This window comes from Triturus cristatus, chromosome 6, assembly GCF_964204655.1.
Source record: "Triturus cristatus chromosome 6, aTriCri1.1, whole genome shotgun sequence".
In the NCBI taxonomy this organism is placed as follows: Eukaryota; Metazoa; Chordata; class Amphibia; order Caudata; family Salamandridae; genus Triturus; species Triturus cristatus.
The window spans coordinates 723,159,908-723,176,418 of record NC_140589.1 but is presented as its reverse complement, the minus strand read 5'-3'; the positions used below and the strand labels follow the sequence as shown (position 1 = coordinate 723,176,418).

Sequence of the window (16,511 nt, the reverse complement as noted above, 5' to 3'; positions counted from 1 at the left end):
TCCCTCCAGTTGGGGGCAATATTTTGATCTGTTTCCCTGCCCGCATATGTGTGGGCAGAGAAACAGATCAAAAGTATGCTCCCAGCAGGTGGGAGCGTTTTTAAAGCTCCCATCCGCTTGGAGCAGACTTGGTGTTTGCTCCCCCTTGGCAGGAGATTAAAAAAATGCTACTGCCAAGCGCGCGCAAACAGGAATTCCTGCCAGTGCCGGCAGGGAAACCACTATGTTCCAGGGATGGGCTCCCCAGGAAATAACTACAAAGGTAAAAGTAACCATATAGTTGGATGAGAATTTCAGCAACAATGTAATGTTTTAAACAAACAAAAACACTGAAATTCACCAGGCACGGTTAGCTCAAGTAAATATAATTCATGCCCTAAGGTAACTATAACTCGCCTCCACATTGCACAGTTTTCTCATCAATAATGTTATTGCAAATGTTGCAGTGATATGATTAATGATGTTATAGAAGAAGTCATGAGTTATGTAATCTGTGCATTTGCAGCAACATTTTAAAAGAAAACGTTTTTGGCCTCACCACCAGGCCTTGGGGACCACGGTGTGCCTATTTTTCCCCCTTATGTTTCGTTTTTAATTTTTTTTTTAGAACTCGGGACTCACTCCGCATCTTAAGATGGCTGCCACCACGTCGTTATTGATGTGGTGGCAGCCAATCAGATCTCAGCATGGGATCTGTGGGCTCCATGGATCATCTGCGGCGTGAAATATACAAGTTTTTTTTGCATTAAAACTACTCAACGGATTTACACCAAATCACAAAAAGCACTTTTTCTGGACCAAGATCTAGTTTCTGACAAATTTGGTGTAGCTGTGTCTGACATTCCTACGGAAAAATGAATCGGGTGAATGCATTTTGTCACCCCTCCTTTTTCTCAGCCCCTGCTTGATGGATCATTCCGAAACATTCCATGCACAAACCCATTATAAGATTTCACTTTTTTGGATAGTTTTGTGGAGATTGATGAAATGGCGTCAGAGTTATTAGCAACACAACAAAGGCATTTCTTATGGAGACACGATCCTAACTATAACTACCCAGTGGGAGACTGCCATTGGGTAAAAATATATATTTTTGTTATTATTTATTTATTACAGAGTGGCAGTAGCCACTCTGTAGTTAGTTAGGGTGAGCAGAGATAGTGAGTTCTCAGATTTTTGTCCCTTAATAACTTTGCACCCGTTAGACGAATCTCAGCAAAACTTTGCAGACTTGTTGCACAGGATTGAACGTTTTGTGGCATTTGGCCAAAAGGGGTGCCAAGAAAAAAGTGGGGTTCCCAAAACACAGTTGAAATCCAATGCATTTTACATTCAGTTTTGAATTTACGTAGCGCTAAAATAGTAAGTCGGATTTGGATGAAGTTCGCCCGGATTGAAGAATTTGGTGTGCAGATGATTCTATTTGTGGTTGCATCTAAAAAGGGTAAGCATTTTTGAGTTACTACCATTGTAAACTTAGTGATACCTGTTAGCGCAGTAGTACCGCGGTACATAATGATGACAAGTCATTGTCTGATTGAATAATGACTGTCTTTACAAAAAGTGCAGGCAGCCATGTTGTTTTAAAGCCACCTTGCTGTTGTATTCTAGTTTAGGGCCTTAAATATAAGTATTAGATTTGATGTGTTTTTCCTAACTATTACCGCTTGATTTAAGTGGTAAATAGAATTATAATTATAATCTATATATTTAAAAAGAATAGTATGGCATACTGAGGTACTATCAAGGTACTACCTGGACTCTGACAGCAAGCAGGACTATTGTGTTGCTGAAAGGACTGCCACTCTGCTGGACTGCTGGTCTGAAGAACTGCTGCCCTGCTGTGCTGACCTGCTGACCTGCAGTTCTCTGCCTGAGTGAGAAGGACTGGATCTGCATTTCTGAAGCCAGGAACCGAGTGTGACTCCAAGGGTAGATGGCTGGCTTCCTGATCAGAAGCCTCAGGAACATAACAGGCTTCCAACAACCTTGAACTCAGCACCTGGACGCTCCCACCAGTGAGCCCTTCCCTCCCAAGTGTTTCCACCCCAATCCTAGACCCTTGGAATTGGGCCTGAACAGAGGCATCTCCTGAACAGCACGGCGCATCACCCGCAGAACCAGTGCATCGCCTCTGTTGCTCGAAGCATCACCCTAAGAATGGACACAAAGACTCTGCTGCGCAGACATCCCCGACGCAAGGACTTCGCATCACCATCACAGCCCATCAGAACCGTCGCTGTGGGACGCATCTCCAAATGAGGATGCGGTCTCGCCCAATGCAGCCCATTGGGACCATCGGTGCGTGACGCATCGCCAAGCAAAAACATTGCCATGAACTTCATAGCTTGCCCTGGAACCGCTGCTGAGTGACACATCTCCTTGCAAGACCTTTCATCGCCTCTGCCGCACAATGCATCCTCAACACGTTACACCACATCTCTTCGCATCCAGGATTTAAGGTACTCTTGTTCAACGGGCCTAAGTGGGTCCCTGTAGCTAACCCGCGCTCCATCGTGGTTGACCTGAAATTGTGACTTTATCCTGGTCCGGCGTGACCAGAATAACCACAGTTGGCGCTTTGTACTTTTTGGCACTATTTTCACTTAAACCATTAAATCTGCATATCTCTGGTTTTACTGATTAGATTTTTGTAGTTTTGTTCTTAATTTATTAATTAAAATCCATTCTATTTTTCTAAATTGGTAAGGGATTTTTCTTGCGTAGTATTTTTACTTTATTACTGTTTGAAGTGATACATAAATACTTTACACATTGCCTCTAAATTAGGCCTGACTGCTCTTTGCCAAGCTACCAGAGGGTTGACCAAAGGTTATTTTTGGGTTTGCTTATGGCTTCACTCTGACAAAGATTGTGGTTTCAGCTTGAATAGGGTTTCAACCCCTTCAACCGGTAATCAATTTCTTATACACAGTCATTAGCCCCAGCTCATATAACTCCTGTAAAGAATATGGAAAATCTGGAGTAATTTTGCATGAATATGCCCACTGGTCCAGTGTTGCAGCAAAACATGAAAAACAAAATGCTTTATAGTCGAGGGCATCAGCAGAATCCACTGATTCTGAGTAAAGATTTTCTTCGGGTTTCTCCAGAAAATAATTCCCAATGACAGTGCCTGAGATGGGAGGAGGACTGCTTACTTGGAGCAGTCTTGGAGGTAGGCAAAGTGGCCCAAACATTGATGGTAAAGTAAATGGACACCCTGTTTCTTTCTTGCTAGATATGGGGCTTACCCGCTCTACAGTTCGATCAGTGGAGGTTCCAAACCTACCCTTCTCAGGTATAGAAGTCCAGGTTGAAGGCATCAGTACTAAACAGGTTATACATTAGGTTACAACAGAAGTTCCTGTTAAAATAGGATCAATAGAAAATAATCAACATCTCATATGTGTGATTTATTGTACACCGGATGGTGTCGCAATTGAAACCCAAGATGAGGATTCTGTTTAAAATGAAATCAAAGGACTAGAGAGTTCAGCTGTTGCCAGTTAGAACTATAGATGATTTATCTCTGGATTTAAGACATACTGTCAAAGACGTTGTATGGGATTTCTCTGGTAAAGGGATAGGATTGATTAAAAGTGCAAAGACTGTGAGGCTGAATGTGAAACCAAATGTACCTTTCCGTAAAACTAAACAGTAAAAACTTTCAAGGGAGGCAGAAAAAGGAATGAAACCTGTCTTTGAAAGAATGTTTAAACAGGGAAATCTTCAGAAGTGCTTGGTAGTCCTTGCATCTCCACTGTGCTGAGAATTAAAAATAATAAGTGGTAAATTGAGAAGTGTGCAGGATTTATGAAAAATAAAGAAAATGGTGGCCCAATGTTGTACAGTGGTACCAAATCCAGCAGCAGTAGTTTTTTTCCAGACTCCCACAGATGCAAAATGGTATAGAGTCATTGACTTATGCCAACCTTTCTTCTCCGTATACCTTACTTGAAGATGGCAGCATTTATTCGCATGTCAGTTTCAAAATAAAATTCTTGCTTGGAGTCGAATCCCCCAGGGGTAAACTGAAAGCCCTTACATTTTCTGTCAGGTTCTAAAGAAAGATTTAGAAAATTTGCAGTTGCCTTGTAACTCTGTTTTGGTGCAGTATATGATGACCAATTGGTGGCATCAAAGACAAAAAAAGATTGTAAACTTGACACATTGCACTGTCGAATCATTTAGCGGAAAATGGTCATAAGGGTTCCCCCACAAAAATACAATACAGATAACACAGTGATTCCTCTTGGCTATCACATTTTTTAAAAAGCAAGGAAAAGTCTCAAAAGAATGCATTTCTGCAGTTCTGAATATGAATTAACCCAGAGGAAGGTGAGGACGTTGTTACTGTTGTCAGTAGATTCCCAACCTTTTCCCCGATTTCAAAGCCTTTAGTAAGGTTGACCCACAATGATATCAAAGACCCAATACCATTTGGTGACAAATGTCTAGAGGCTTTCTGGGATATGAGGGAGAAATTATGAGAAGCACAGGCCCTATGAATTCCTGATTATAACAATGAGTTTTACCTCTTTTGTAACAAGAAAAGCGGGTGTGCATTATCAGTATTAACCCAAAAACATGGTGGGACTATGAAATCTATAGCCTAATGTTCAGCTGTGTTGGATCCAGTAGCTGTAAGTCTTCCAGGTGGTTCGAAAGTGTTTGCAGGTGGTTTCATTGCAAATGAGCAAAGCTAGGGAATCGTGATGAGACATACATTAATTGACCCGTACCTGGACTCAGCGTACGACAAACTCTCCATCATCTTACCAGATATGAACTAGTCATACTGAGAGCTGAAAATTTCAGTTAAAAAACATAATTTTCTTAATCCTCCAAAACTGCTTCCTGTTCCAAACAACAATAAAGACAAAAACGGGAGTGATGATGATGAGCCAGAACATGACTACATTACAGTTATGAGACACATTAAAGAAATTCCCCAAAAAAAGGCTGATCTGATTTTTTGGGTTGGTGGTTCTTGTTTGAGACAATTGAGCAGTTCTTGTTTGAGACAATTGAGCAGCACTGAAGACTGCCTATGCAGTACATTTCTTTTATGAACTTCTTGAAGCATCATACTTACTGAATATAACTTCAGTACAAGAGGAAAAGTTAGTTGCATTAACAAGATCTTATTGTCTAGCAGAAGACTCAAATGTAATGATTTATACAGCCAGCCAAAATGGGCTTGGTGTGGTCCACTACTCTGGACAACGGTGGCCACAAAGGGGTGAGATGACATCATCTGGAACTCCCATCAAAAACAGTTCTTACATACTTGATTTACTGGAAGCAATACCACAGCCAAAGAAATTGCTGTAGTCAAGTGTGTTGCCAACAAGGGTGGAAAAGATATGTTCATGATTGCAAATAAGTATGCAGACCAAGTGGCCAGATACTGTGCACTTGAAAATTAAACTTTGATTCAAGGACTAGAACAAACTTAATCAAATGAAACGTATGTGGTAAATGCAGAAGATGGGAGTTGTTTCTTAGTAAATCCGATTAAGACTTCTTTAAGTGAATTGAGGGGCCTCCAGGAGGAAGCTCTAGAGGATGAGAAATAGATGGGAAATGTTGGGTTACAAAAATAATTATCAGGATGTTTATATTACTCCTGAGTATAAATACGTAATGCCTGACACAATGTTGAATTGCATGGTAAGGTATTTTCCTAATCAGTCACATGCAGGGAAAGATGCTATGACCCGTACATTTAACAAATATTGGTCAAACTCCAAATTCAGAAGAGTTGTGTCCTTATGAATCAAATTGTCAAATATGAGGGCCCATTTATGAGATTTCAACCTGATTTTATTAAAATGCCAGTGTTTGACCAGTCATTCTTAGAGTTGTCTTCCCCCACCTTTTTGCCTGCTTACCTCCACTTTTTGCTGTGTCTTTTTGTTGGCTTTAGGACTCTGAGCACTTTACCACTGCTAACCATGGTAACATTGATGTATACCTTTTCAGCATATTTAATTTACCAGTAAGTCCCTTGTAAAGTTGTATATCATATATCCAGGGCCTGTAATCTAAATGCCACTAGTGGGCTTGCAGCACTGATTGTGTCACCCACACAATAACCTTTCAAACCTATCTCAGGCCTGCCATCGCAAGGACTGGTTGTGCAGTGTACTGCCACTTCGACTTGGCATTTAAAACTACTTGCCAAGCCTTAAAATCCACTTTTACTACGCATATGTCATCCCTGAGTTAGGCCCTAGGTAGTCCTATGGGCAACTAAAAGGTAGGACATGTATTTTTAGTTTTATACATGTGCTGGTAGCGACAACCAGCTAAATTTGTTTTTCACTACTGGAAGGCCTACTCCTCTCATAGGCCAGCATTTGGAATTCCTTAAAGCACTTATAAGCTGTTATTCCTGATTAGAAAGGAGCAGTTAAATCATGTTTGATATCTTTGGAATGGGCACGATAATTCCTCTTTAGTGGGAAAGTTGGGTTTCACATTACTATTTTAGAAATGCCACTTTTACAAAGTGGACATTTCTCTGCTCTTAACTTTGTTCTGGGTGTCTGCAGACAGTCTCCAATACACGTCTGAGCTGGGTGATAGCTACACTTTGTGCATTCCCTTTAGACAGCTACAAACACAGGAAGATGAGGCTCCTTTGCATTCTGAGCACTCATCTGCATTCTAATGGGTCTTCCTGGGCAGCGAGGAATGGGAGGGGCTGACACTTAAACTTGAATAGATCGTCCACACACAACGCTCTGATTGACCCCAACACATAGTATGGCAGGCATGACTAAGTTGAAAGCATCCTTGTGCACTTCAGATAGGTCCTTCGAAAACACCCCCTACATCAAAGGCACTTTTGAGGATAAGTATTGGGGATCTGACCCTACCAAATCAGTACACTACTAGACCTGGGAAGACATCTGCTGGAGTAAAGACTGCTGTGCTGTAAGAATTGCGACATTACCTTGACTGACTGTTCTGAGGAACTGCTTCTCTGCTTTGCTGAGCTGCCCTGCTGCCTGCTGACCTCTGCCCTGCTGAGGACAAGGACTGGACCTATCTCACTTGAACCCAGAGTGACTCCAAGGATTTCTTACTGGTTTGCCTCCTGTTTTCTTAAGTCTCTGGGACACAAAAGACGTCCTGCAATCCTGCTGGTGCTGCTGGATGCCATCTGTGAGTAGGTTTCCCCTTGCCTGAGGTACCCCCTCTAGTCCTGGGCCACAGAAGTGGGTTCTGTAGATGATTTCTGCAAAAACCAACGTATCGCCGACTGAGTGAGAAATTCCGCTGCATCGTCTTTGACGCAGAGGCTGCACGCCGATAGCGGGTCCACAGCCTGCGTGGCTCGACGACAATACATTGCATTCAGTTCAATGGAGCTCGCTGAAGACGCGGGAACCCCTATGTGCGGTTTTGCAGTAGGTCTCGACGTCGACGCTTGCTCCAGCCAAGGTATTTCTTCAGCGGGACCTCTCGCAGTCGGCCTGAACAGTGGATTTGTACTGGAACTTTGCAAACTAAAGTAGCATTGTACTCTAGTGACTTCTAAGCACTATTTTTGCATTTATTCATTCAATTTTGTATCTCAACTTCAACTGATTGGATGTTTGTCTATTTGGTTTTGTTTTACACAGATAAATGTTGTCTATTTTTCTAAACCTGTGTGGAGTCTTTTTGTGGTGTTTTCATTGTGTACTGTGTGTGTGTTGCACAAATACTTTACACATTGTCTCTTAAGTGAAGCCTGTCTGCTCTGTGCCAAGCTACCAGAGAGTGAGCACAGTTTAATTTAAAGTGTTTATCTAGCTTACACTGACTAGGATTGTGGTCCCTACTTGAACAGGGTGCAAAACTCTGCCAACTAGAGATCCCATTTCTAACAGCCAGTTTACAATGGTCTTAAATACATTAGTGTGATTGTCTGCTTATTCTACCAATGGGCCGAGTTATATCCCACTCGGAGATTGGACAGCTTTACAGTTAGCAAACTCTAGTTAAGGGAATTAAAGTAGAGCATTTTTCTTAGAGACTTCTATTGAGACAGATTTTGGCTCCCATTCCAAAAATGAGATTTTGCAATTTATTTGTACAGCTTTTCAAACTGATCAAATGTTCAATTGTAGTTATAATCCCTAATCTTTGGAGTAGTTGAGAGCATGAATGGGACTGCAAAATAAAGATGGCCTGAGCATGTGTATCCACTATAATGAAGAGGTCTGACACCCTTCCTCTTGTCCTAATGAGTACCAGAAGTACCCCAGACAGAAAGACTAGTCTCTCGCCCCATGAAGTGTTAATGGTCAGAGAAATACTTACACTGCTTCTGCTAAAATTATTGAAATAACTGATGATATTGTTCTAGATTACTGTAAAGGTCTCGCAGATATGATGAAATCTGTTTCTTATCAGGAGAATTTGGCAACAAATTCAACCAAAGAAATCCAGTGTGAATTGCTGAATCCTGGTAATTTGATGGTCATCAAGAGCATGTTTAAAGGAACTGCTTGAAAGAATGGAATGATGGCATTGTCAGTTTCAAGTTATACTTGTGACTAACACTGCTGTGAAGTATGCTGGAGTTCCATAGTGGATCCATGCTGCTCACACGAAGAGAGTGAAGGCGGTAGATGAAGAAATGTTAACAGCAACCACTAATTCTCAGAGTCAAGCTCAACTTTGCAGCATGGTTCCAGAAGGATTTGGAAAATGTGGAAATGGAACTGATGAAACTGGTTAAGGCAGTAAAGTTACAGACATTATTTCTGATGAGACTGAGGATCCTGGGAAAGGTACCAGCAGCAGTGGCCAGTTACAGGTTCAGGACCAGAGTAAAGAGCTGTTATAAAGTAAAAGTCATGAGTGGCAGCACAAGGACGTAGTCTCAAATGAGACCAGTGAACCCCCAGAGGAAGAAAACAGTTCATAGTGAATCATGTTACTGAAGATGACTAAAGTTCAAGGTCATCAATGAAGGGAGACTATTCAGCAGTAGTCACAAGTGAAAATGCAAGAGTTAAAACCATAAAGACACTAAAGAAAACCTGTAAAAAAGCAGTAGCAGATAGAAAGATGTAAGCCAATCAAGAAATGCCTGAGGTGATTGAAAATGATCCAAAGAATAGTGAAAGCAAATCAGAAGCGGCTAAAAGACAAGCAAGAAAAGGAATCCAAACAGAAAGTATGCTTCACCTGAATGGGTATATCTAGCATCTATACATGATGAAGAATAGGAATCAGATCCTGAGATCTACCGTCCAATAATTTTGTTGCCAATACATCTTTGAAAGCAGACCAGGAGAACAAAACAGCTCATAAAAGACTGTTGTAAATTAGTTTGAACTGTGAAAGAATATCAAGAAAATCCAGACAAAGAAGAGAAAGATCTTTTTGAGAATATAGACTTAATGAACTGAACTAGAGAACCTAAAAAATAACTTTTGAAGCTTTTTTTGATTATTACTTTCAAAGAAAAAGAAGAAGAAAAATGCTATTAATGTTTCACAGAAATTTTTTGTTAACTTTTGGAGTTCTATGTTCCTTTTTGTTTTTGATTTGAATAGAAAATAGCATGTAGCAAATGTTGCAAAATTCTCAGTCTAATCATTTTGATAATAATAATCTTAGTTGGCTTGTTGTTGCAGGTCTTTTCTCCGGTGGGATAGGAGTCTACAGAAGTTTAATTAACCGAAGTACATCATGATGCTAAATCTAATACATTTACAGAAATGGGAAGCTTAGTTAGTGGATTTCATGTTGATATCTATATTAAACTGGTAGGTGAAAATGTGGATATTATGCGGTGTAAAGGATTGTTTTGTGTGTAACTTTCTTATCTCCTCAGTAGATGAAGGAACAATTTACTCACAACTCCCAAGGTATTATGGTCTTTCTTGGAAAGTGTTTGTTAGTATTTTTCACAAAATATCTCCTTATTTGTTGGATTTCAATATCTCGCTGGAGGATCTACCCATCTCCTTATATGTCAAAAACAGGTTGAAATATGTATCATTTCTGAATATAGATTTACAAATTAAGCAGGAAACTGATAAAACTAACCAGGAGTATGTGTGAAGTTTAAGTAATGAAGAATGGGAGTTTGTTAGACAATACAAGAAGAGAAGAGGGAAAATTGTGAGATTGGAAAGATGAGAATATGATAAAAGAGCAGATTAAGGCTGAAGAAGAATTTTGATTGTCAAATTTGCATTCAAGATTGAGAATGGAGCATAAGAGAAAGGGTGAATTACGTATGGAGTCATGAACCTATAGGAGTTAGGTCAATTGAATATGTAGGTGAGAATGAATGTGAAAGAAGTTATGTTGTTAGTGTGGATTTCTTGGCTGAAGAAGAATCAATTCTGAGGGGGATTCATCAAGTGTGTGGACGACCTGCCATGAAACTGGGTGGGTTCATGTTATCTTGCTTTGGTGTTTCCTATAGTTCCTCACGAGTGGAGTGAACAATGCTGTTGGCTCGAAGAGGGTGAAACTTGGTGTTGGACAGATAATATTAGATATATTAGAAGCTATCAATTGTCATAGAGGAAAAGAAAAGAGTGTGAGATAGGGAATGCCAAGGATTGTGGTTACAACTAGTTAAAGTTGATGGAAGAATCAACTTGAAAGAAACACCAATTGATTTAGACTGTATTATAATTGCTGATTAGCTTAATTCTATTAATTGTGTGTTTTAGTGAATATAGAAGAATCAGAGGGGGATTTTGTTTGTGTTTATATTTTCGTGCATCACTAACAATGTGCAGGATGTATTTTGACACTTGATTACTAATGTACACACATGGTACAATTGTTTAAAAAATATATCTTTGAGGTATAGAAGTGCGTTTTCCTGACCTCTGTTAACTAGGCCTCAATTTGTACCCGAACATAATTTTGTCCAAAATGAAAGTCACCCATGTCACTCATGTATTTCTACTCCCTCCAGATCTCACAGCCTGTAGTTTCTGCAGCCCAAAGACAAGTAGATTGTTATTTGTTTATTTCCTTTGCTATTGTTCATGCCTTTCCATGGACGTTACCCTGCTCAGTCATAAAACGGCAACTATTTCTTCAGGGTCTTTCTACTAGATCACTGTGCCTATTCATTCATATAATACACTTTTGTTAGTGTATCTAGTTTGTTCAAGCATCTATGGATGACATTAATATAGAAGGGACTGGATCACTTTTCATATAGTGGGATAGTGCTTAGGTGTTAAGGCAATATGATGTTTGTTTGTATAGTGCTCCATTTGCTGATGAAATAAAACACCACACCGATTCTACAGTTTTGTTATTTCATATGCATAAATAATGTTTAAAAATGTTTAAAGACCTCCAATGAATCTTTCCTTTTCCACTAGGAATGCTGTCCATTTCTTTCCCAAATTTGCTTCCCACTTGGGACCTGGACTAATTTCAGGTTTTGCATTTCTCTGTATAGCTCTATTCAGCTAAAGTCTTTGGCACTGATTTGGTGTCACCTTTTAAAAGAAAATTTTATACAACTCTTTAACTATTTCACTGATCTAGAACTTAGTTATTGAGTGGACCCATTTAATCAATTGTCTGTATTTCTGATATTTTGATAAAGTGGGAGGTGCCTTAACGCAGTCACACATTGCCCCATAAATTGAGGTTTAACACTGTTTACGATCCAGAGACTTGAGGACATTCGGATTGAGGTGAATTTTGGAGTGTCTACAATTTTGGGGTTCCCTATGTCCACATTTACAAAGTCTCATAACCGCTAAGCTCACAGGCCATCTCAAGATACCCTATATCAGACTATGCTCTGCAGACCCCTCACAAGCCATTCACTCTGCTCTTTGCAGTCTCAGCCTTTTGTCCCTCAAGATTACTAACTGTGGTTCTAGGGGCTTCTAAGATCCGTTCCCTATCAGTCCCATGGTTCTGAACGCCCTCCCCCACAGCCTTCTTAGGCTTATCGTGTGTGGTAAACCTTCTAGTCTTGTACTCTCTATTACCCTGAGAGGCACATTTGTATGTTTCTTGTGCCCATCGATCTACCTGTGCTTATCAGTCACAGCTCAACCCATGCTCGACATCTTCATATCTTCAAGTTCCTCATTTCCATTAACTCTTTGTATTTCTGAGATAACCCTTTTGTATCTGACATCCCTCGGCTATTTGTGTACACTGCCCGCAACTCCTTCACTAACCTTATCAGCCTCTAATTGCCCACAACTCTCCAATCCCCTCAAATCTTGATTTCCTCTGGTGGAATCAGCCCTTTGGGGTCTTTATCTCTTCGTCAGACCACCCTCTCTTTCCTGCCACTCACAAAATTAGCAGGTTCATCCCCGGGTCCAATGACTGGCAGACTGCCTACTCAGGGTCCCGACTGCATTGTTTCACCATTCCTCTACCTGCCCCTAAACTCACACTCACTCATTCTCTAAATGTCAATCTTTTACTTACTCTTACTAACACACTCACTTTCACTCAGAGTCAGACAAAAACTCTGTCTTGAGCATGCACGCATGTGCACAACATTTCACAAATGGGGGCCACTGCTGGTTGAAGTTTCATCAATGGGAAATCTGGAGTCACGCTTACAGTATGATTGAGAAGGCAGGACCAGATTTGGCACGTAGTTGTCAATCACACTATGTGCAACCTTTGGCAGGAGCACTGACAGACAACGAGTCATAAGAGAACTGAGCCTGAAGAATTGGAGACGTGCTTAAATGTCCATCTCAATTTAAAAAGAGCACTGACTGTCATTGCTCTAAATACAATAACTATGCATGAGAGTCTGGGCGAGTCTGCCAAGACATGCTCAGTTTTGTGCATGCTTTTCTCCTGTCAGTCTAGAATGAAGGGTCACTGCTTCAGACTATCAGACTGATAGGACAAAACAATGCAGGAGCATGCCTAAAATCCCTAATCAGTGAGGATATTAGCCGGGTTTCCTTGCATGTGTTCTCCATGTAATAAAAACAGTTAACTGAAAAGGCTACCAAACCTGGCTCTTTTTCAAGATTTGGGGGTGCTTAGGAAGAGGTGCATATCTTTCAATTTTGATAGACAAATCATAGTGACTACCTGCCAAATTACCTGTTTTAGCATTTTCTTAGAGGCTTATCTAGAGGCACATCACTGGTGCCTCCCCACCCCATCCTCCTCCCACAGTATGCATGCAACACGTGGTTACAGATGGTGTGGAGAGCACATACAAGGCAAGTTTCTGCTGCTTATGAAAAAGCTCCAATCAGCCAGGCTGTAATGTTTAATATGTGACAAGAAACTGCTGTGGCATCGCTGATGGAGCAAGAAGGAAGGCCAAAGGCAGACATAATGGCGACTTTTATCTGTGGTTCACCAAAAACTGTACATATTCTGTTTCCAGTAGAAAAAGACATGGAAAGGGTGTGGGAGGGTCAGAAAGGCACAGATGTTTGATAGTTTTTGTGAGAGTGTTCCTTTAAAATTGTCCACTGCGGAGATACAATCGGATTTAGAATTAAATAATGACTGTATTAAATCTTTAGACTCACCTCATCACCTGGTTTGAAATAGCCAACATCTAATCCACATTCCATGATCACACCAGAGAGATCACGTCCCAGAACAAGAGGAAATTCACCACCCTTGCTGGACATGTTAAGTGGATCGCGTGTCATCTTCAAAGAAGCTGCTCCATAGCCACCTAAAATCGTAGAAGTCATTGAACTTGTCAGACAAGAAAAAGGCTTCAACATGTATTATATTTACTTCAGAAAAACTCTAAATAAGAATAGATTATGATCATCTGAATAACTTTTCAAAAACAAACGGTAAGCTCATGAAAAAAAAGTTTCCACTTTCCACTCCAGACAAACCTAATGAGAGTCACTCTGAATGCACATACATCAATGGGTCCTTCGGCCCAGTATGCGTGAGCTTCAGCAGCCTAAGGACTGAAGACAGTGTTTTTTCCATATTGAACCTTGTCATTTATGGTCGAATAGCATAGGTCAGGTACTTGTGTGCTTCAATGCTTCAAAGCTTTAACTAGCTTTGCGGAAAGAAAGCAAGTAGGACACAAAGATTGGCACAGGGCTTTGGTAAATATCATCGAATACTTTGCATGTTGATACGAAATACTATTTTGATGTAACCAGACAATAACAAACAGCTGTAGATTCATAAATCTATAAAAGTAATTTAAGAAATCAATAGAGCTGTTTGTGGGAGGCTTTACAATTAACTCTAGAGTGTTTATTAAGAAGGCAAGAAAACTCAATATCTCTGCACATAGCCTGCTCTACCTTTTAAATCCATTGTTATCTTTGCTACTTACCGCACACTGGCATGTTATGTTACCAAAGAATAACTCAAGAAACAACACAGTCACACAAATCAATACTCACAAACAAATCCATTAAGGCACAAGATTGATCTTTTTCATGCTCAACATCAAATTCAAAAGTTTTGATATGATGCAGGTAATATTTTGCAGACAGCTGCATATCATGTTCCATCAATAAGAACCTGGAACTTAGAGTACTGTACATAGGATTTGATCAATTTGGCATTTTTGCAGTTGCATAGTTTACAATTCACAAAATCACAGGATTTGTGGGTACAAAAATAAAAGCTGTAATTTATGTGTACTTTGTGTACATAGCATACAGACTAAAAAGGAAAGGGGATTTTATCCAATGTATCAAGGGTTTGTGACAGCAATTGAAGTTGCAAAATATTCATCCGTAAGTGTGACCTGACAGCGCTGGTAACGCATTCACCAAATGTCTAAGGGGGTCAGCTTTCACCTTGTCAATGGTGGTTGCGGTCTTCTCAGGGAGCAAATAGTGGTCCATGGAACAACTGCACCTCATCCCTCCCCCAAAGTCATTCACTACATATGAACTCTTTCTTTTAAAGCAGCCCCTGTCTTTTTTGTCTTTGATCTTAGAGTGTGACCAAGTGGACCTCACGATTTCGGAGATCTTGGGTGACACTTCAATCCTCTACTGACATGGAGATAGCTTTCTTGCAAGTGACCTATTAAAATGATGTAAAAACATTGGTGCTTAATTTATGCTGATGGATGAAGGTGGTGGGCACCATTACTCATTTTTGTAGAAAAGAACTGATTTATCTTCATTAGACTTTGACCAGAAGCAAAACAGGGAAAGAAAGAGGAAGAAAACTATACGACAACAATTATGAAAGTAAGAAAACTGTACTGAGAAAGAAATCGCAATAGCTAAAGAAACAAAACGTTTAGGTTGCTGGAGGAAAGAAACACAAGGTGGAATCAAGATAAAAACAGTCTTGTTACTCAACATCTGCAATGGGCTTCTAACAAAACACTTAAGGATCCAGCACTTATTGTTTTCAGCACAAATAATCCACTAAAAGCAGAAATATGTTAGTGGGGGAAACATTACAGTTTACTACTAGAATATGAAGTCTTATATATATATTATTCACCTAATGTGAAAACACAGATAGTCGAAGCCACTGCTGCCAAATTAATGATAACCCAACTTTTGCATTAATCATTAAAACCCTAGGCTCTTAAATGTCTATAATCAGTTTAACTCTTCCATGCCAATTTGAATGTCGTGCAGCAGAGACAGAATCATTTTAGTGGATGTATACTGTATTTCCTACTATACAAATTGCTATCAAGTCAAGATGGATAGGGATGAAACTAAAACCTGATGGATTTGGTGGGCTTGAAAGATACTATGAGGTTGGTAAATCCAGCAGAGCGTGAAGAGTGGCTCGCTGCAGCAAGATGACGGATACCTTCTAGGGAAGCTCTTGCAGGGTCCCGGGGATCTGATTTCATCCGGCCCGACTCAGCGGGGTCCGACGCCTCAAGACTAGTTAGTGGAGTGGCAGAGTGCGTCTGCAATTCTGGCGATATTTGACCGCTGAGATGTGAAGTGAGAGGGAAGTAACAGACCTCGTGGATGATGCAGCCTCAGCGTTGCATCGCGGAACAAAGGAGACCAACACATACAGCTTGGGTGCGGGCAAAAGACCCAGTGCGGTCCTTGCCCCTTTATTATATAGCCTCTGGCCACGCCTGGCAGAGAATGTTACAAGGTGTCACTTCCGTGTCACATCAGCACAGCGAGGGCAGTGCTGAGATCATTACAACCCTCCCCAACTTGGCACTGGCCTTCGTCCTGGTGTTCAACAGACAAAGCCTTCGAGTCTTTGGCCTGGAGGTGGATTTGGCCTCAAGTCGTAACGCAGAGGGTGGGAGCGGTTACTCCCCTCTCCAGACCTTGGCTAACGTTGGAGTTCTGTTTCAGTGCTTTCAGTGGTACTCTGTGGTTCAGTTATGGGGTGGGTCGAGGGGCCTCTTGGGTCAAGCTGTGGCCCCTAGTCTTCCCAAGCGGCATCTTCGTCTTCTGACTGGGTAGCTTCTTGGCTGGGGCGATCCACCCTTTGGAACCATGATACATTCCTTGTGACGACCTCATGCCCTCTTTTGGAGTTGATCATGGTGCCACTCGAGTGGGAGACTGTCCATGTAACCGGTT

The 16,511-nt window shown here is 40.8% G+C and overlaps 1 protein-coding gene across 1 annotated transcript in view; it reads right to left on the bottom strand.

The window, feature by feature from the left end:
• RTN4IP1 (reticulon 4 interacting protein 1) overlaps positions 1-16,511 on the bottom strand; it is a 270,285-nt gene that overhangs the window by 230,017 nt on the left and 23,757 nt on the right. The window contains exon 3 of the mRNA XM_085611230.1: positions 13,524-13,675. Coding sequence (XP_085467356.1) covers positions 13,524-13,675 — 152 coding nt within the window. The remainder of the gene's footprint in view (positions 1-13,523; positions 13,676-16,511) is intronic.